We start from the raw sequence: 22,156 nt of genomic DNA on the forward strand, positions 1-22,156 counted from the left end.
AGAACTCGTTAGATATGCAGAATATCAACACTTCCACACCAGATCTACTGAATCAGAATCTGCATTTCAACAAAATCATCAGGTGCTTTGTATGTACATTAACTTCTGAGAGGCACTGACCTGAAACTTGCTTATCATGTCGCTTCTATCAGGCAGCCATCTTTTTAAAAAGTGTTCTCAACCACAGACCATGAGGCTCCTCCATTGTAATCTGTGGCTAATTACATACACTAAAGAAATTTGGTTAAGATTTAATTTATATATTAGAGCAGACTCAACAATATAGATATATATAGAGAGATCTATATCTACTTACAGATGTATGCATATATCAATAAACTTGTACTTTTACGAGAGAAGTTATAGCTAGAGAGCTCCAGCGCCCTACCCTGGAAATTTCACCTATTATATGCTCCATGGGGAGAAGTTTGAAAGCTTCTGCCCCAGGATAGTGATAATACCAAGTATATAAGCAGACTCCCGGAAAGCCCAACAATTTAAGCCCCACTTCCCTTGTGGCTCAGTTGGTAAAGAGTCTTCCTGCAATGCGGGAGACCTGGGTTCGATCCCTGGGTTGGAAAGATCCCCTGGAGAATGGAAAGGCTACCCACTCCAGTATTCTGGCCTGGAGAATTCCATGGACTGTATAGCCTATGGGGTCACAAAGAGTCGGACACGACTAAGCGACTTTCACTTCCTTCATAAAGTATTTCTCGTGTCACTTCAAGGCTCTGATCCACTTTTCATGTTTAACACCCGTAACACATCTTATGGAGAAGGCAATGGCACTCCACTCCAGTACTCTTGCCTGGAAAATCCCATGGATGGAGGAGCCTGGTAGGCTACACTCCATGGAGTCACTAAGAGTCGGACACGACTGAGCGACTTCACTTTGACTTTTCACTTTCATGCATTGGAGAAAGAAATGGCAACCCACTTCAGTGTTCTTGCCTGGAGAATCCCAGGGACGGGGGAGCCTGGTGGGCTGCCGTCGATGGGGTCGCACAGGGTCGGACACAACTGAGGCGACTTAGCAGCAGCAGTAGCAGCAGCACATCTTATCCTGGCAGCCATTCAGCCTGACTTATGTTCCATCCACATAGCTTGTCTCTCTGGAAAGATTCTAAGGTTTTCATTCTTCACAGCATGAAACACAGGACCTTGCACCAATTAGGGTGCTCAAAAATTTTATTTGTTGATAGATGCTTCAAAAATCAACAGCAACCCATAACAGAGTCCAAAAAGAGAGATTTAACAAGTACCATAATTATCTTGCATTGACCAAATAATGACTCAAATGATATAAATGGAAACATCAAAAACCACTTAGTAAACAGGGTACTGGATGTCTTCATCTGTGAGTTCTTTTCTCTCTCTTCAGAGATAAAGTTACACAAAATTAATTTACAAGCAAGCACAATATGCTAGTTATTTAACATGCATTATCTTATTTAAACTTTCCATAACAGCCTTGTCTATGGAAACTGATATTATTCCCATTTTATATATGAGACTATTTAAATTCCAAGAGCTTAAATAAATTGCCCAAGGTCAATAGTAAAATGCTACCACCCTATGTGGCCAGAGGATCTTATCTATCCATCAATGAAGAATCCACTTGTGTAGATCTATGGCATCAGTTTAATTTGTTGTTGCTTTCCTTGCCCTTTGCAACAGGCTATATTGTTTGTTGGTGTTTGTTCAAAACATGAAAATTCATTTTTAACATCATTTTCAAGAAGATGTAATTATTTAGGAAAAATCTGCCAAAAATCTAAGCATGCACCACAGTCCAGCACTTGATTAAAATCATCAGGAATATACACCCATTATGAATTAATTGTATTCTTCGACATTAGCGTGAACTATTCCATTTATTTGTATGTTGGTCTGGAGTACTTTCCATTTTGACCTAGAAATAAACGGATCACCATTTACTCATTTTCTTTAGATTTCCATTGCTGATAGCAACCTTGATTCACAAGGTTGAACAAATGCTGCATTTTACCTGAGTGGTTTGTAATTTTGAACTTTGAGTTCAAGTTCAGTGGGAATTCTTTATCTACAGGGGTTATTCCTATCTTGGGTTGTAGAGAATCCAAATAGTCTGAACTTGCTGTGCCTCTGCTCTGAGACTCTTGGGTTTTATTAATTTTTGAATAGTTTTTAAAAAATATTTTATTTATTTATTTGGCTGTGTTGGGTCTTAGTTGCAACATGCAAGATCTGGTTCCCTGACCAGGGATGGAATCTAGGCCCCTTGCACTGGGAGCACAGGGTCTTTACCAATGGACCCCCAGAGACATCTCAATTTTTGAACAGTTATTTCTTTGTTTTATTGACACCGAGTACCCTTGCACAGGGGTAATGTGAATTTGGAAATTTCTCTCACTACTGTGCTGGTCTAGGTTATTGATTCCTTGTTGCTGATATTTTTCCTCCATTGAGCCCCATGAATCATTAGCTTCTTTAACTTGCCCCCAAGATTACAGATTGTGTTTTCTGAGTCTCCATTTCAAGTGTGGAGACTCCAAGCTTTCTGCAGGGACTTCAGTTTCAGCACTTCAACATCCCAAGTTCTTAGGCCTTCTCCCCATCACCTTAGAACATGAAACCACCCAAAATAGCCAATCTACTTTGCCATCCATGGGCCTTTTGGCTTTGAGTTCCTCTGTATCCCCGTGACTTTGGGGTTTCCTTTTTTCATATGAGAAATCATTTATAAATTTAAATAAATGAATATACTCTGTTTCATTTAGAATTTCCCTGTGTTTGGAGCAGAAAAAGGAATTGCTCAGCCATTTTTACTCAAAGTCCCATTGTAATTTATTCTACAGAAATTTAGAGGAAAACAAATAAACACAACCAAGAATGATTGGGATATATAGTGTAGTCCCATTTTCCCATATCCCATTTTCTGACTATCCTCTGATAACTTGACTGACCTCACTCTGTAATTTTTATGTGATTCTGTTATTTCTATTCTTGGTCAAAGTATAAATTCATGAGATTATTCTAAAAATAAGACAAAACTTTGCAAGGTTGTTCAGACTGATTTTGAAACCATCCACTCTGAGTATGTACTTTTTTATGCTTTTGTTTTCGATAGCCTCTTCGCTAATTAATTGATGTCGTTAAGGTTAAAATACCATAGTCTCTGTAATAATTTTTCATCAGGTTTTTCTGTTCACTCATCCACACTCAGCATTTTGTGTTTTTCTATTTTGTATTTTAAAGTATATATTAAATTTTGTTTTTCCTTTATAATGTTATTTTTGTACTAAAAATAAATAATCACATTATCATAAAATGAGAAGTAAAAAATAAAAATATTCATAATCCGACCATAATTTATATATCAGGATTTCTTTTCAAAATCATTCTATATTCTTAGAATATATTCTCATAACCACAGTACATATACTCCTGTATGTCAACTTTCTTCATTTATCACAGTAACATAATTATATATCCTTGTTTTCAAGAAAATTTATTGGTTTCCATTTATTGGATAAATTACATTTCTTTAAGCGGGAGCCTTCTGTTGTATTTTACACAGATTCTAAGTTTCATTGATTTTTATTTGCTTGTTTACTTGTTTTATCATTTTCCTAATTTTTAGCATTAAATTTCAAAATACATTGAGCCAGATAATTGTAGTACCGTACTACTGTATCTATTTCCTAAAGGCCAGAGATATTTTTAAAAGGTAAAAAGGCTTTGAGCACTTAAATGTTTAAAATATAGCAGGTGCTCTCAAAGAAAGAAAAAAGCAAAGTAATCTAAAATGTCTAATGGAAAACAAACTGAAACAATGACTTTATCTATGTATCAAAGCAACATAACTGTGCAAAGAATATAATTGTTTCAAGTGAATTTAGGAGTAATGTATTAGTTTCTTAATGGGATGTATTCTGTGGGGGGAAAAAAAAGCATCAAAAAAATCACAAGTTTCACTTGGTCATTTTATTCAGTCAGTTCAGTCACTCAGTTGTGTCCAACTCTTTGCGACCCCAGGAATCGCAGAACGCCAGGAGTTCACCCAAACTCATGTCCATCGAGTCGGTGATGCCATCCAGCCATCTCCTCCTCTGTCATCCCCTTCTCCTCCTGCCCCCAATCCCTCCACGCATCAGAGTCTTTTCCAATGAGTCACTCTTTGCATGAGGTGGCCAAAGTATTGGAGTTTCAGCTTTAGCATCAGTCCTTCCAATGAACACCCAGGACTGATCTCCTTTAGGATGGACTGGTTGGATTTCCTTGTAGTCCAAGGGACTCTCAAGAGTCTTCTCCAACACCACAGTTCAAAAACATCAATTCTTCAGCGCTCAGCTTTCTTCACCATCCAACTCTCATATCCATACATGACCACTGGAAAAACCATAGCCATGACTAGATGGACCTTTGTTGCCAAAGTAATGTCTCTGCTTTTTAATATGCTATCTAGGTTGGTCATAACTTTTCTACCAAGGAGTAAGCATCTTTTAATTTCATGGCTACAATCACCAACTGCAGTGATTTTGGAGCCCAAAAAAATAAAGTCTGACACTGTTTCCACTGTTCCCCATCTATTTCCCATGAAGTGGTGGGACAAGATGCCATAATGTTCATTTTTGAATGTTGAGCTTTAAGCCAACTTTTTCACTCTCCACTTTCACTTTCATCAAGAGGCTCTTTAGTTCCCCTTCACTTTCTGCCATAAGGGTGGTGTCATCTGCATATCTGAGGTGATTGATATTTCTCCCGGCAATCTTGATTTCAGCTTGTGCTTCTTCCAGCCCATCATTTCTCATGATGTACTCTGCATATAAGTTAAATAAGCAGGGTGACAATATACAGCCTTGACATACTCCTTTTCCTATTTGGAACCAGTCTGTTGTTCCATGTCCAGTTCTAACTGCTACTTCCTGACCTTCCTTCCTGGTTTCTCAAGAGGCAGGTCAGGTGGTGTGGTATTCCTATCTCTTTCAGAATTTTCCACAGTTTATTGTGATCCACACAGTCAAAGGCTTTGGCATAGTCAATGAAGCAGAAATAGATGTTTTTCTGGAATGCTCTTGCTTTTTGATGATCCAGTGGATGCTGGCCATTTGATCTCTGGTTCCTCTGCCTTTTCTAAAACCAGCTTGAACGTCTGGAAGTTCACAGTTCACGTATTGCTGAAGCCTGGCTTGGAGAATTTTGAGCATTACTTTACTAGCGTGTGAGATGAGTGCAATTTTGCAGTAGTTTGAGCATCCTTTGCCATTGCCTTTCTTTGGGATTGGAATGAAAATTGACCTTTTCCAGTCCTGTGGCCACTGCTGAGTTTTCCAAATTTGCTGGCATATTGAGTGCAGCACTTTCACAGCATTATCTTTTAGGATTTGAAAGAGCTCAACTGGAATTCCATCACCTCCACTAGCTTTGTTTGTAGTGATGCTTTCTAAGGCCCACTTGACTTCACATTCCAGGATGTCTGGCTCCAGGTGAGTGATCACACCATTGTGATTATCTTGATCATGAAGCTCTTTTTTGTACAGTTCTTCTGTGTATTCTTGCCACCTCTTCTTAATATCTTCTGCTTCTGTTAGGTCTATAGCATTTTGTCCTTTATCGAGCCCATCTGACAGAATGTGGTCCACTGGAGAAGGGAATGGCAAACCACTTCAGTATTCTTGCCTTGAGAACCCCATGAACAGTATGAAAAGGCAAAATGATAGGACACTGAAAGAGGAACTCTGCAGGTCAGTAAGTGCCCAATATGCTACTGGAGGTCAGTGGAGAAATAACTCCAGAAGGAATGAAGGGATGGAGCCAAAGCAAAAACAATACCCAGCTGTGGATGTGACTGGTGAGAGAAGCAAGATCTGATGCTGTAAAGAGCAATATTGCATAGGAACCTGGAATGTCAGCTCCATGAATCAAGGTAAATTGGAAGTGGTCAAACAGGAGATGGCAAGAGTGAATGTTGACATTCTAGGAATCGGTGAACTAAAATGGACTGGAATGGGTGAATTTAACTCAGATGACCATTATATCTACTACTGTGGGCAGGAATCCCTTAGGAGAAATGGAGTAGCCATCATGGTCAACAAAAGAGTCCAAAATGCAGTACTTGGATGCAATTGAAAAATGACAGAATGATCTCTGTTCGTTTCCAAGTCAAACCATTCAATATCATGGTAATTCAAGCCTATCCCCTAACCAGTAACACTGAAGAAGCTGAAGTTGAACGGTTCTATGAAGACCTACAAGACCTTATAGAACTAAAACCCAAAAAAGATGTCCTTTTCATTATAGGGGACTGGAATGCAAAAGTAGGAAGTGAAGAAATATCTGGAGTAACAGGCAAATTTGGCCTTGGAGTACGGAATGAAGCAGGGCAAAGGCTAATAAAGTTTTGCCAAGAGAACGCACTGGTCATAGCAAACACCCTCTTCCAACAACACAAGAGAAGACTCTGCACATGGACATCACCGGATGATCAGCACCGAAATCAGATTGATTATATTCTTTGCAGCCAAAGATGGAGAAGCTCTCTACAGTCAGCAAAAACAAGACTGGGAGCTGACTGTGGCTCAGATCATGAACTCCTTATTGCCAAATTCAGACTTAAATTGAATAAAGTAGGGAAAACCACTAGCCCATTCAGGTATGACCTAAATCAAATCCCTTATGATTATACAGTGGAAGTGAGAAATAGATTTAAGGGACTAGAGCTGATAGATAGAGTGCCTGATGAACTATGGATGGAAGTTTGTGACATTGTACAGGAGACAGGGATCAAGACCATCCCCAAGAAAAAGAAATACAAGAAAGCAAAATGGCTGTCTTAGGAGGCCTTACAAATAGCTGTGAAAAGAAGAGTAGCAAAAAGCAAAGGAGAAAAGGAAAGATATAAGCATCTGAATGCAGAGTTCCAAAGATTAGCAAGGAGAGATAAGAAAGCCCTCCTCAGTGATCCATGCAAAGAAATAGAGGAAAACAATAGAATGGGAAAGACTAGAGATCTCTTCAAAAAAATTAGAGATACCAAGGAAACATTTCATGCAAAGATGGTCATTTTGTTGATAGATCATAATTTTCTAACTATTTCAGTGTATTGCATGCAAATCAAATAAGTAAATAGCTTAATGTTATCAGAAAGCCAAATATACAAATAGAGTACAAAATTTAAAAACCACAAATAAAAAATCAAATTTAAAAAACTCTATTAGGTAACATTTAAATTTGAAATATGTACTAATGATTTTTTCAAAATACACATTCTGTCCCCTGAGATGGCCTAAACACAGTGAGAATCCAGTCGCAGTCAGCGTTTTAGCACCCAGAGCTTGGCTTACCCTCTGCACAGGCTCCTTCGAAAAGTGCCTGATATCAGGTCTGAGGCAAGGAAAATACACATGATGTCCGAGGTACCTTTTAAACCTCAAAAATCAAGCAAGTGCTCAAAAACTAAGAGGGGAGGGTGCATGGCAAAAGTACCCAGGAGGCAGCCTGAAAGGAGCCCCCTGATCACATGTGGCAGAATTTGAGCTTCAGAAAGAATGATGGCTGCAACTGACTTGGACAACAGAAATTAAAAATTAGAATATTATCTCCTGTTATTTTCAAAGGAAGAAAAGAAAAAGAAAACTCAATTGCCATCTTTTGAAATAATTATTGTTCCAACTCCTTAACCACAATATACGTAATTAAACAAAAATCATTTAAAAAGTGTCCTGCCTTTTGAGGAGGAATTCTAGTTCATCTCCACATCTTCCTTACAGAAAAATGCTAGCTAAATAAGAAAGAGTTTACGTCCAAAGAGATAAGCAAGACTCATCACATTCATGAACGTGTTCTAAGGAAATTTTAGGTGGGTAGAATTTTACCCCTCAGAATAACTGTTGATTTCAAAAGAAAAAACATTAGACAAAATTGAGGTCAGTTAGTTACTACTTTTAGCCAAGTGATCAGTCCTAGAACCAGATAATGCAACCACCTGGCACTCGGTGCCCTGAGGCAATGCGAGATATGTTGGGCTGGCCAAAAAGCTCACCCAGCTGTATATAAAACAGGTAGTTAGTGGTGCCTGCTGTATAACCCAGGGAGCCTGGCCTGGCCCTCTGTGATGACCTGGTGGGGTGGGACGCGTAGGGGGTTAGTGGAAAGGCTCAAGAGGGAGGCTCCATGAAGCTACAACGGATTTGCTTTGTTTTACCCCAGGGGACAACACATTTGTGAAGCAATTACCCTCCAGTTAAAAAAAATTTTTTTAATAAGTTCTTTTAGGCTTTTCTGCCTGAATAAGCTTTTGGCCAACCCCCAAAAGAGTTCCTACTGACTATTCTTCCCCAAACAAATGTTTAACCTCTGTCTAACCAAGCCTATATTCTTAACTTCCAGTTTACAGACAATTTAGGGTTTCTAGGATCAACTTAAATGACACCATAAGGAAATAATCAGACAAATTCAGAATGTGGGAATTCCACGAGGAAGTTGAATAAGGTTCTTCAAAGAAATCTAAAGTCATAAAAAATGTAAAACAATAAATAATTCAAGTGTTAAGAATGAGAAAGACATAACAATCCAATGCAAAATGAACTTTGAATTTTAGTAAAAAAAAAAAAAAAACACTAGAAAAAACTAGGAAGAGTAATAATGGGGAAAATTGAACATGGATGGGTGTTAGCTAATATTAAGGAATTATTAATTTCTTTAAATGATTAAGATATTGCCACTAGGTAGGAAAATTGTCCTTATTTTTAACGGTAAATGCCTTGATGTCTGAAATTTATTTTCAAATGATTCACTCCAAAATATAATGATAAACAATGACACTACACAGGTGGCAAAAGATTAAAGTAAATTGAGGGTTTTTTCTGGGTATTTTAGGTGTCATTTTTTCAGTTTTTGGCTCTACAGTGCTGCAGTAAGTAGGAGAAGGTGATGGCACCCCACTCCAGTACTCTTGCCTGGAAAATCCCATGGACAGAGGAGCCTGGTAGGCTGCAGTCCATAGGGTCGATAAGAGTTGGACAAGACTGAGCGACTTCACTTTCACTTTTTACTTTCATGCATGGGAAAAGGAAATGGCAACCCACTCCAGTGTTCTTGCCTGGAGAACCCCAGGGACGGGGGAGCCTGGTGGGCTGCTGTCTATGGGGTTGCAGAGAGTCAGACAGGACTGAAGCGACTTAGCAGCAGCAGCAGCAGCTGCAGTAAGTATGTTAGTGTTTCCATCCTTACGAGTTAGTATTTTTATTTCTCTGGGCCAGATTCCCAAACGTGGAGTGCTGAGTCAAAAGCTATGTACCTTTTCCTTTTTATAAATATAATCAGATTATTGTCTAATGTTTGAAAGTGTCAGTTACCCACTAGATGTTATTGCTTCTCTCAAAAAAAAAAAAATTACCAATATAATGCCCTTTAAAAAGACATTGGGCTATTATTGCACATCCCTGATTGCTAGTGAGAGTGAACATCTTCTCATATATATATTGAATATTTGCTTTTCTTCTCCTATGAACACTTTGGTTTTGCCCATTTTCCAGAAAAGGCTATTTTCACTTAGATGAATATACCTATAATACTTGCAGCTTATGATTTTTCTCTCTTGCTTAAACTGTCTCTGTGTGTGCATGAGTGCTAAGTCACTTCAGTCGTGTCTGACTCTTTGCAGCACTATGGACTGTAGCCTGCCAGGCTTCTCTGTCCATGGGATTCTCCAGGCAAGAATACTGAGTGGGGTTTCATGCCCTCCTCCAGGGGATTTTCCTAACCCAGAGGTTGAACCCATATCTCCCGTGGCTCCCGATTTGCAGGCAGATTCTTTACTACTGAGCCACCTCTGAAGCCCCATGGTTATACAGTTATTCCCCTAAGTCTTCTCTGCAAATTCTTATCGCTTTATGTTTTATGTTAAGGTCTTTGATATACTTCATTGGGTAAAATGACTTGAATTGAACGTGAGGTCAAATTGTGACTATCTTCTTAATATCTGTGAATTGTTTGTAGCATTTTTTTTAAGCTTCAGTAGTTCTTCTATCTTCATTATCCCACTGTAGCTCATTATTCTCTGATTTTGATTTGTTTCCTTAAAAAATTGGTTTTGATTATATCACTTTAATAACTCAGTCATCTGGCTTATTTTTTATTTATAACACATTTATGCTATACTGAGTGATTGAATTCATTTGTAAACCAATCTCTAAGAGTAACTTTGCTTTCTCCTTGGTTTTCACTTATATTTATGTATCTAAAAACCTTGCTTAACTAGATCAGATCTCTATTTCTTAAGGCAGCTGAAAAAAATACCAGAGACAGAAGAGCTCTGAGTTTAAAGATGTTGGACAATATGATCAGGGAGCACCGAACACATTTGAACTTGACTGTGTTGCCTTTTCCTGCTTAATTTTCCAGAGTTCACAGAAGCAATGAGTGGGCAACATCTTTTGAAAAATCAAGTTAAGTAAGAAATTTAGAAATTGAGTCTAGCTAGTCAAATTGGAGAACTCAGTCTATAGAACAAACTCTGACTATGCCTTTATGTATTAATATCTGAGTATAATGTAACAATTTGCCTTAAAATTGGAGGTTAAATCTGACAGTGTTCTTCCCTCTTTTTTCCCATTTTCTAAAAATAGATCTTACAAACCTAAGGTCAAGGGAGCTCATGTTTACTAATATAGACAAGCTCCAAGGTGTATCCTGCAAAATCAACCTCATGATGATCTGTTCTGTGGTGATTTTTCCCTCAACAATGTGTTTAGAGATCATAGCAATAAAAAGATGGCACCAACTGAATAAAATTGTGTGTGATTCATGGATTCCCCCCACTATATGTTATCGTCATAATACGGTTGATCTAACAAATACCCATGAAACTTTAAGTGGTATAAAGCAAGCACTTCCTGAGCTCATGAGTCTGAACTGGCACGGCAGTTCTAATCTGGGCCAGCTGATCCCAGTAGCCTGGCTCTAGTCTTTGTTTGGCTGAGGGGTCAGTGAGGGGCTGGTTGGTTTATAATAGCTCCATTTTTATGTCTGGTGTTTGAAGTGATGAAAAGAGTATAACTGGGCCATGTGTCTCCTCCTCCAGCAGGGTAGCTTGTGCTTCTTCACACAACAGCTGAATAAGCTTCCAACAGCGAGAGTGGACACACAAAGCCTTTTGAGGTCTAGGCTCAGAACTGCATACTGTGTCTCTGACTTATTTTACTGGACAAAGCAAATCACAAAGCCTCCCCAGACTCAGGAAAATGAAAAATATGCCCCACTTTTGGTGGGAAGAGCTGCAAAGGTTATGACTACAAGGAGGGGTGAAGAATTGCTGCCCATTTGTACAGATCTATGCAGAACACAAAACTTGAGTTGCACAGAATTGAAGCTCAACATATTTGAGTACATGAACCATAAGGTGGCAATTAGATGGGAGATCATCCCCCTGGACACGAGCAGGGAGTAATCAAGAGCAAATGGTGGTGATCAGTGGAGCTCATGATTGTAGGGAGAAAAAAATGAAGAGGGATCCAAACTGAAATTCCGCAGTGGGGACCCAAACTCTCAGGTCCTCTGATCTCAGTCACATTTAAGTCTGTGAGGAGAGAAGTTAGAAACTCTCCACAGTAGGACTCATGAGTGTGAACTGAATTGATTGCCAATAATAAAAACTCAGGAGATCTTACATGAAAATTTGCATGTCTGACTTCTCTTGAAAATTAGAATCTGGCAAGCTTCTGTCTGAGCTGAGGGCCTGGCACCCCTGTTAGACCTTTTAGACTGGTGTGTCCTCCCCAACGCCCACTTCCTTGCACACAGCCCACTTCTGTTATTTTCCTGACTTGCCTTTTCCCCCTGAACACCTGACTTTGCAACCCTTGGACCAGAATAGCTCTAGATTTCTAATCAATGGGGCTTTTAGGAAACAGAGCCGGATCCTGCACTGCATAGTTTTCATGTTTTCTTACAATGAATAAGTGTTTCATTTACAAGAAAAATAAACAAAAAAAGAAATGCTGTAAGTTGAAATTCAATAATAAATGCACTTTTGTAATTCACTAATAAATAAAAAGACTTTTTTAAAAGTGAAATATATGGCATTTAATGTACATTTAATTTAGTTTATAAATTAATCATTTTAATTTATTACAATAGTTTAGAGCATAATAAAATCTACTACTAACCCATGATAAAAGGAGGAATCTACCAAAATTATAGTTTAGCCACAATTGGATCAATGTTTAGATTTAAAAAATTATTACAATTAGATTATTATTATTAACATGATATTGTGATTTATAATAAGGAATATGCATTTGGTCTTCATCCCAGTTCCTGGCACAGAACTCCTGAAATCCTTGGAATTCCTAAGTATTAAGAGCAATAAATGTGTCTTCTGTTATGTTGCTGCTGCTGCTGCTGCTGCTGCTGCTGCTGCTGCTAAGTCGCTTCAGTCATGTCCGACTCTGTGTGACCCCATAGACGGCAGCTCACCAGGCTCCCCCATCCCTGGGATTCTCCAGGCAAGAACACTGGAGTGGGTTGCCATTGCCTTCTCCTTTTGTTATGTTAGTGAAGTAATTTAGGGGAAGCACCTAAGGATGGGACTAGTTATCAGGGGAACCATTCTAGTGATTAGAGGGTTGATACTTTCAGGTACTTCCTCCCAACCTGTGGAGAGAGAAGAGGGTCTGGAGATGGAGTTCAATCACCAAAGGCAGGGAGTGACATCAGTCATGACTACATAGGAAACCTCCACAAACCCAAAGGACTGGGTTCGGAGCTCTTCAGGTTGGTGAACAGGTGGAGACTGGGCAGAGGGGCCCACCTGGAAAGGGCATGAAAGTTCTGTGCCTTTTTCCCATATCTTGTTCGATACATCTGGCTGTTCTTGAGTTATATCAGTTTATAATAAACCTATGATCTAGGAAGTAAAATGTTTCACTAAGTTCTCAAAGAAACAGATCCCAGTGAGGGGCTTCTGGGAGCCTCCAAACTGGAGCAGGTCAGGCAGAAGTACAGGTGGCAACCTGGACTTAAGATCGGCATTAAAGCTGGGTGGGGGTGAGGGCAGGTCACAGTCTTGTAGACTGGGCTCCTAAACTGTGTAATCTGATGCTATCTCCAGGTAAATCAGGTCAGAATTGAGTTTAATTGTAGGACACCCAGCTGGTCACAGAGAACTGCTTGGTGGTGTGGGAAAAAATAACCACATGTCTGAACTGGGTAGAAAATCATAATTATTAAAATTAGATTATTAAAATATTATTAGAAAATGTTAGTTTAAGTGGTTTTTTTGGCATTTTCTCACATTTCATTTTTTTTTTTCATAAATTAAAAAAAGTACCAGCCTACCAGGCACCATGGGGTCTTATCTACCAGTCATCTAAGAGAAATTATTTGCTAGGTCCGGTACAATATATTTATAGCTGAAGGCTGCCCAAACTAGCCTAAATGAAATCTGCTGTTTCTTAAATGCAGGGCTCCATGCTTTTTCTCCCTTTCCCTACATTCCTTGGAAGCAAAACTTTAATTGTCCATGTTGCTGAACTAAAACTGAGGCAAATCCATGATGAGGTCAGGACGGAGGTAAATGGAAAACATCAGACTCCACACTGAGATTTCACTTATGCCTGAGTGTGACAGTGTAAAAACCCCAACCTGGGGAGGAACTGGCCATGGTCTTCTCGCGTCTGATCCTCCCACGGTTTGTCCCCTGACCCTGAGGGTGGAGCTGTGTGTGAAGGTGACTTGACCCATCATGGCAATGTGATTCTCAAGGCCCTGTGGGTATCACTGTCATAGCATGTTTCCTTCCTGTCTTATTGGAATTCATATGCCAGCAAAACATATTCATAAATGCCCAACATTTGATATTTGAGGAGGATAGAGAACTTTCAATACTCAGGCCAAGCAATTTTATTAGGCACTTTTTGATATGAAAAGAAAAAAAAGTCATTTAAACATATCCACAATTCAAGACTCTTGGGTCCTCTTGTTTTTCAAAATTCATAAATTTGCTGATTTTAGAAAGAGAATATGATGCATATACCATAAGCATGATATACCTCAAGGGGGCCTGGGTCACCCTCATAATCAAGCAAATTAATATAGCTACAGTACCATGTATGGATATTCACATGAAGTGGGGTTAAACAATGATTACAAATAGCCTTATGGTTATAAATACCCTTACGATTATAAAGTAGAAGTGACCAATAGAATCAAGGGGTTAGATCTGATAGACAGAGTGCCTGAAGAACTATGGATGGTGTTTTGTGACATCGAACAGGAGGCGGTAATCAAAACCATCCCCAAGAAAAGAAATGCAAAATGGGAAAATGGTTGTCTGAGGAAGCCTTACAAATAGCTGAGAAAAGAAGAGAAGCGAAAGGCTATGGAAAAAAGGAAAGATATATCCATCTGAATGCAGAGTTCCAAAGAATACCAAGGAGAGATAAGAAAGCCTTCATAAGTGATCAGTGCAAAGAAATAGAGGGAAACAATAGAATGGGAAAGACTAGAGATCTCTTCAAGAAAATTAGAGATACCAAGAGAACATTTCATACAAAGATGAGCACAATAATGGACAGAAATGGATGGACATAAAAGAAGCAGAAGATATTAAGAAGAGGTGGCAGAAGAACTCTACCAAAAAAGATCTTAATGACCCAGATAACCATGATGGTGTGATCACTTACGCAGAGCCAGGTGTCTTGGAGTTTGAAGTCAGTGGGCCTTAGGAAAAATCACTACAAACAAAAATACTGGAGGTGATAGAATTCCGGTTGAGCTATTTCAAATCCTAAAAGGTGATGCTGTGAAAGTGCTGCACTCAGTTCAGTTCAGTTGAGTTGCTCAGTAGTGTCTGACTTTTTGTGACCTCTTGGACTGCAGCACGCCAGGCCTCCCTGTCCATCACCAATGCCCAGAGATTACTCAAACTCATGTCAATCGAGTTGGTGATGCCATCCTACCACCTTATCCTCTGTTGTCCCCTTCTTCTTCCTTCAGTCTTTCCCACATCAGGATCTTATCCAGTGAGTCAGTTCTTTGGATCTGGTGGCCAAACTATTGGAGCTTCAGCTTCAGCATCAGTCTTCTCAATGAATATTCAGGACTGATTTCCTTTAGGACTGACTGGTTTGATCTCCTTGCAGTCCAAGGGACTCTCAAAAGTCTTTTCCAAAACTACAGTTAAAGCATCAGTCCTTTGGCAATCATCTTTCTTTACAGTCCAACTCTCACATCCATACATAATTACTGGAAAAACTATAGCTTTAACTAGATAGACCTTTGTTGGCAAAGTAATGTCTCTGCTTTTTAATATGCTGTTTAGGTTGGTCACAGCTTTTCTTGCAAGCAGCAAGAATCTTTTAATTTCATGGCTGCAGTTACCATCTATAGTGCTTTTGGAGCCCCCCAAAATAAAGTGTGTCACTGTTTCCATTGTTTTGCCATCTATTTGCCATGAAGTAATGGGACCAGATGCCATGATCTTAGTTTTCTGAATGTTGAGTTTTAAGCCAGCTTTTTCACTCTTCTCTTTCACTTTCATCAAGAGGCTTTTTAGTTCCTCTTCACTTTCTGCCATAAGGGTGGTGTCATCTGCATATCTGAGGTTATTGATATTTCTCCCAGCAATCTTGATTCCAGCTTGTGCTACATCCAGCCCAGCATTTCCCATGATGTATTCTGCATATAAATTAAATAAGCAGGGTGACAATATACAGCCTTGTTGTACTCCTTTCCCGATTTGGAACCAGTCTGTTGTTCCATGTTTGGTTCTAACTGTTGCTTCCTGACTTGCATACAGATTTCTCAAGAGGCAGGTCAGGTGGTCTGGTAGTCCCATCTCTTTCAGAATTTTCCATAGTTTGTTGTGATCCACACGTCAATGGCTTTGGCATAGTCAATAAAGCAGAAGTAGGTGTTTTTCTGGAATTCTCTTGCTTTTTTCTATGATACAACGGATGTTGGCAATTTGATCTCTGGTTCCTCTACCTTTTCTAAATCCAGCTTGAACATCTGGAAGTTCTTGGTTCATGTACTGTTGAAGCCACACTTGGAGAATTTTGAGCATTATTTTGCTAGCATGTGAGATGAGTGCAATTGTGCAGTAGTTTGAACATTCTTTGGCACTGGCTTTCTATGGGATTGGAATGAAACTGACCTTTTCCAGTCCTGTGGCCACTGCTGAGTTTTCTAAACTTGCTGGCATATTGAGTGCAGCACTTTCACAGCATCATCTTTCAGGATTTGAAATAGCTCAAGTGGAATTCCATCACCTCCACTAGCTTTGTTCATAGTGATGCTTCCTAAGGCCCACTTGACCTCAGACTCCAGGAAGTCTGGCTCTAGGTGAGTGATCACACCATCATAATTATCTGGGTCATGAAGATCTTTTTTGTACAATTCAAGTGTATACTTGCCACCTCTTCTTAATATGTTTTGCTTCTGTTAGGTCCATACTGGTTCTGTCCTTTATTGTGCCCATCTTTGCATGAAATGTTCCCTTGGTATCTCTAATTTTCTTGAAGAGATCTCTAGACTTTCCCATTCTATTGTTTTCCTTTATTTCTTTTATGTTGATCACCGAGGAAGCCTTTCTGATCTCTCCTTGCTATTCTTTGGAACTCTGAATTCAGATGGATATATCTTTCCTTTTCTCCTTTGCCTTTAGCTCCTCTTCTCTTCTCAGCTATTTGTAAGGCCTCCTCAGACAGCCATTTTGTCTTTTTTGCATTTCTTTTCTTGGGGATGGTCTTGTTCACTGCCTCCTGTACAATGTCATGAACTCCATCAGTTCTTCAGGCATTCTGTCTATCAGATCTAATCCCTTGAATCTATTTGTCACTTCCACTGTAAAATCGTAAAGGATTTGATTTAGGCCATACCTGAATGCACTCAATATTGCAACAAATTTGAAAAACTCAGCAGTGGCCGTAGGACTTGAGAGATCAGTTTTCATTTCAGTCCCAAAAAAAGGCAATGCCAAAGAATGTTCAAACTACCACACAATTGCACTCACCTCACAAGCTAGGGGTCGCAAAGAGTCAGACACAACTGAGCAACTAACACACACTTCACACGTTGGTAAAGTAATGCTCAAAATTCTCCAAGCCAGGCTTCAACAGTACATGAACCGTGAACTTCCAGATGTTCAAGCTGGATTTAGAAAAGGCAGAGGAAGCAGAGATCAAACTGCCAACATCCATTGTATCATCAAAAAAGCAAGAGACTTCCAGAAAAATATCTACTTTTGCTTATTGACTATGCCAAAGCCTTTGACTGTGTGGAACAAACTATGAAAAATTCTAAAAGAGATGTGAATATCAGACCACTTTACCTACCTCCTGAGAAATCTGTATGCAGACCAAGAAGCAACAATTAGAAGTGGACATGGAACAACAGACTGGTTCCAAATCGGGAAAGAAGTATGACAAAGCTGTATGTTGTAACCCTGCTTATTTAACTTATATGCAGAGTACATCATGCAAAATGCTGGGCTGGATAAAGCATAAGCTGGAATCAAAATTGCCAGGAGAAATATCAGTAACCTCAGATATGCAGATAACACCACCCTTATGGCAGAAAGCAAAGAGGAACTGAAGAGCCTCTTGATGAAAGTGAAAGACGAGAGTGAAAAAGTTGACTTAAAACTCAACATTAAAAAAATGAAGATCATGGCATCTGGTCCCATCGCTTCATGGCAAATAGATGGCAAAACAATGGAAACAGTGACAGACTTTATTTCCCTGGGCTCCAAAATCACTGCAGATGGTGACTGCAGCCATGAAATTAAAAGGTGCTTACTCCTTGGAAGGAAAGTTATGACCAACCTAGACAGTATATTAAAAAGCAAAGACATTACTTTGCCAACAAAGGACCATCTAGTCAAGGCTATGGTTTTTCCAGTGGTCATGTATGGATGTGCAGGTGTGCTGCAGTTTTGGGGAATCACATGAGTTGGACATGACTGAGCAACTGAACTCAACTGAATGTAAGGATGTGAGAGGTGGACCTTAAAGAAAACTGTGCACCGAAGAACTGATGCTTTTGAACTGTGGAGTTGGAGAAGACTATCTGAGAGTCCTTTGCATTGCAAGGAGATTAAGCTAGTCAATAAAAAGGAAATCAGTCCTGAATATTCTTTGGAAGGACTGATGCTGAAGCTGAAGCTCCAATACTTTGACCACCTGATGCGAAGAGCCAGCTCATTGGAAAAGACTCTGATGGTGGGAAAAATTGAAGGCAGGAGAAAAGAGAATGACAGAGGATGAAATGGTTGGATGGCATCACCGAGTTGATGACCATAAGTTTGAGCAAGCTCTGGGCATTAGTGATGGACAGGGAAGCCATGGAGTTGCAAAGAGTCAGACATGCCTGAGCGACTGAACTGAACTGATAAATAGCCTTATATCAATTAGTGTCACAAAGACCATTTTGTGACAAATTTTTAAGTTTCTTAATTTCAGAACCTTGGAGATTTTAGAATTGCAGATAAGGGATTACTGATCAGTATTAAATAACAAAGTTTGGCCATACTTCCCTGGCATAGAAGCAAGAACAAAAAGCAAGTGAGCTAAAGGGGATCTTTTCAAGCTGCTGGCGCTGTCCAGAATATGAGTGAGAAAAGGGAATCAGGACATGGTGGGCCAGGTGCCCTGAGGACTGTCTGTGCCCTCGGCATTCCAGGGTTCAGACTGCCCTGAAGTTGGAGATGGAGACATAAGCCAAGTCAAGACCAAAGCAAAACTGGGAGCTCAGGGTAGAACCAAGACAGGAAGATCATCAGGGTGTCTGAATCAGGGATCAATCAGTCACATCCACATAGGAATTACCCGTGAGTTGCTAAGAAATGCAAGATTTTGGGCATTTAGAAAAAGCATTTGGTCACACACGCGGCTTCCAAGATTAAGCCCCCTGCTTACCATTCAATAAACAAAGGGAATTTTATTCAAGATTCTGGGTTTCAATTGAACTCTGCTCAGCAGAGCTTCCCAGCAGGCAGCACCCGTCTCCCCTCACCCCACTTCAGCCAGACTCCAGGCTTTTACCTGTTTTATGGCTGAGGCCACCGTACGTCTGCATTTGAAGAAAGGTTCTATAATTTTGAAATACTGAAAGTTCTCCAGAACATTAAACAGATAAATCTGAAGGCAGTTTAAAATGCAAAAGAAACAGTTTACGAGGCAAATAAAAATTAGAATTAAAAAAGGAATCAGAATAAAGAGATGATAAAAGAAGTCACTATAGAAGTTCAGGTTGGTTGCCTAACTATGCCAGGTTTGTGAGATGCACTGAGCTCCTGTTTAGAAGTGTTGGCTCCCCAGCCTCTGGGTGAGGCTGCACATCACAAAGCCCACTCCTTGACCATCTGTCGACTCCAATTGACTTCTTGGCTCTCACAGCCTGACTTCTGGCTGACTTTGCAACCCCAGCTACCAGTAGTTGCCAGTCTCTAAATTTAAGAACTTCACATCATGGCAGATTACTTCTGTAAACTTTTTCAACAGACCCATCTCTGCATGTATGTATTTATATTAAATAAATGGCCTTTAACTTTATTTTGCCACACAACTCGACTTGACTTTTAGGTAAGGGAAAATGACATGTCCAACTCACCTCGGTTTTACATCTTCTCTGTAGGTAACCAGTTGTTATTGTTCTTGTTCAGTTGCTAAGTCATGGCCAACTCTTTGCAACCCCCTGGACTGCAGCAAGCCAAGCTTCTCTGTCCTTCACTATCTCCCAGAGTTTGCTCGAACTCATGTCCATTGAGTCAGTGATGCCATCCAACTATCTCACCCTCTGTCACCCACTTCTCTTGCCATCTTTCCCAGCATCAGGGTATTTTCCAATGAGTTGAGCCTTCACATCAAGTGGCCTAAGTATTGGAGCTTCAGCTTCAGCATCAGTCCTTCCAGTGAATACTCAGGACAGATGTCCTTTAGGATTAACTGGTCTGATCTCCTTGCAGTCCAAGGGACTCTCGAGAGTCTTCTCCAATACCACAGTTTGAAAGCATCAGTTCTTCATTGCTCAGCTTTCTTTATGGTCCACCTTTCACATCCATATATGACTACTGTCATATATGCCATAGCTTTGACTAGATAGACCTTTGTCAGCAAAGTGATGTGTCTGCTTTTTAATACACTACCTAGGTTTGTCATAGCTTTTCTTGCAAGGAATAAGCGTCTTTTAATGTCATGGCTGCAGTCACCATCTGCAGTGATTTTGGAGCCCAAGAAAATAAAATCTGTTACTGTTCTCACTTTTTCCTCTTCTATCTGCCATGAAGTGATGGGACTGGTTGCCATGATCTTCATTTTTTGAATGTTGAGTTTTAAGCCAGCTTTTTCACCCTCTCCCTGCACCCTCATCAAGAAGCTCTTTAGTTCCTCTTCACTTTCTTCCATTAGAGTGGTTTCATCTACATATCTGAGGTTGTTGGTATTTCTCCCTGGAAATCTTGATTCCAGCTTGTGATTCATCCAGTCCAGCATTTCACATGCTGTACTCTGCATAGAAGTTAGACAAGCAGGGTGACAATACAAAGCCGTGACATACTCCTTTCCCAATTTTGAATCAGACCATTGTTCCATGTCTGGTTCTAACTGTTGCCGCTTGACCTGCATACAGGTTTCTCAGGAGACAGGTAAGGTGGTCCGGTATTTCCATCTCTTGAAGAATTTTCCATTGTAGGGAACCAGTGGATGACATTAAAATTAATTGATTCCTCCCCAGTCTTTGTCCATCTCTCAAAGAGCTCCTCCATGGGTGTTCACAGAAAGCTGCTGCTGCTAAGTCACTTCAGTCATGTCCGACTCTGTGCGACCCCAAATGACATAAAATCACCTTCTCTCTCTTGCTGTCTCCCAGCTACAGGTGGAACTGGAGCAAGAATACCAAGACAAGTTCAAAAGGCTGCCCCTGGAGATTTTGGAATTCGTGCAGGAAGCCATGAAAGGGAAGATTAGTGAAGACAGCAATCACAGCTCTGCCCCTCCCCTGATGACCTCAGACTCTGGAAAACTAAACCAGAAGCTTCCTTCCAGTGAAGAATTGGAAGGAGAAAACCCAGGAAAAGAGTTTGATACCCCTCTGTGATCATTCCTGCCAGGCCTTCAGAACACGCATTGTCGCTCCAGCTCCATCAAACTCTCTCTTCTTACAAAGATCACTGCCCAGGAGCATCTTCCTGAGAGGCATCCCTTAGATTAAAATCCACCTGGAGGGAGAGTTCCAGAAGGATCCATGCAGCTTCCTGTGCCCAAGCTCCATGTGTCATGTGGAAACTACTGCAGATCTGCTAGTAAAGAGTGCATGTATGTGGGCTTCTGGTTTTCTTTCTAATAGTCCATTCAAAGCAGGTAACTTCCAGGCTCCATGGAACATGTAATGAAGGATAGTGTCTTCTTTGAAGAAAAGCAAGCTCATGTTTTTATTTGGAGCTCTGTTGTAAAGTATGTCAAAGTAATAGAAATAGTTGAGAAATGCATAGCATTATTTAACACTATTGCACAGCCAACTTAGAGCTTTTTTTTTCCCTAACTGCCCCTCAACTACCATATCTTTGGGTTAACATGCATATTAAATTGTTTCATCCTTTGCTTTGCAAGCACTGGTGGCTTGCTGTTTGCTGATTTATTTATCATAGAAGCATCAATGTACTTGTTGCTGACATGGCTTTATTGGATACCACAGTGACTTAATAAGCTGGCTTTCTGCCTTGATGGTCAGTGAAACCATCTCCAGACTTGACAACATGGCTTGTACATTTGGCTATGTGAGCAAGGTGGCCACACACTTCCAGGCAGTGTGCTATCTGAGTCAACTATTGCACTCACAGTCTGGATATTCATTGGTCCTTGGCCTAAAATCATTAAAAAACTGCAAAGATCTGTTCAGTTGAATAAAACCCATTGAGCCAATGTCTGTTGAGCAGAGATTCAATCAGAGTGAACAGGTTCCAGCAGTTATTTTGCTGTCTGATTTCTTTATGGTTCCTTTATTTTAATACAGAGATAAAGATTGAATATTTATCTAGAGACTACACAGATCTACATATAAATGTTACAAGTTAATCTCCATGTATATATATATATGCACTCAGCCATAGAAGTGCGTACACATGCACAACACACACACACATTCCTATGAGTTTGGATATGAGTTTCTTAATTGG

At 39.9% G+C, this 22,156-nt stretch overlaps 1 protein-coding gene across 1 annotated transcript in view; it reads left to right on the forward strand.

Annotated features, from left to right (window-relative positions):
* The window catches only part of PLCB1 (phospholipase C beta 1), an 854,020-nt gene extending 832,942 nt beyond the window's left edge, over positions 1–21,078 (forward strand). Inside the window, exon 32 of the mRNA XM_052650392.1 lies at positions 20,851–21,078. Within this exon, the coding sequence (XP_052506352.1) occupies positions 20,851–21,078 (228 nt within the window). The remainder of the gene's footprint in view (positions 1–20,850) is intronic.
* Positions 21,079–22,156: the final 1,078 nt, after the last annotated feature.

Source organism: Budorcas taxicolor, chromosome 13 (genome assembly GCF_023091745.1).
Source record: "Budorcas taxicolor isolate Tak-1 chromosome 13, Takin1.1, whole genome shotgun sequence".
NCBI lineage: Eukaryota > Metazoa > Chordata > Mammalia > Artiodactyla > Bovidae > Budorcas > Budorcas taxicolor.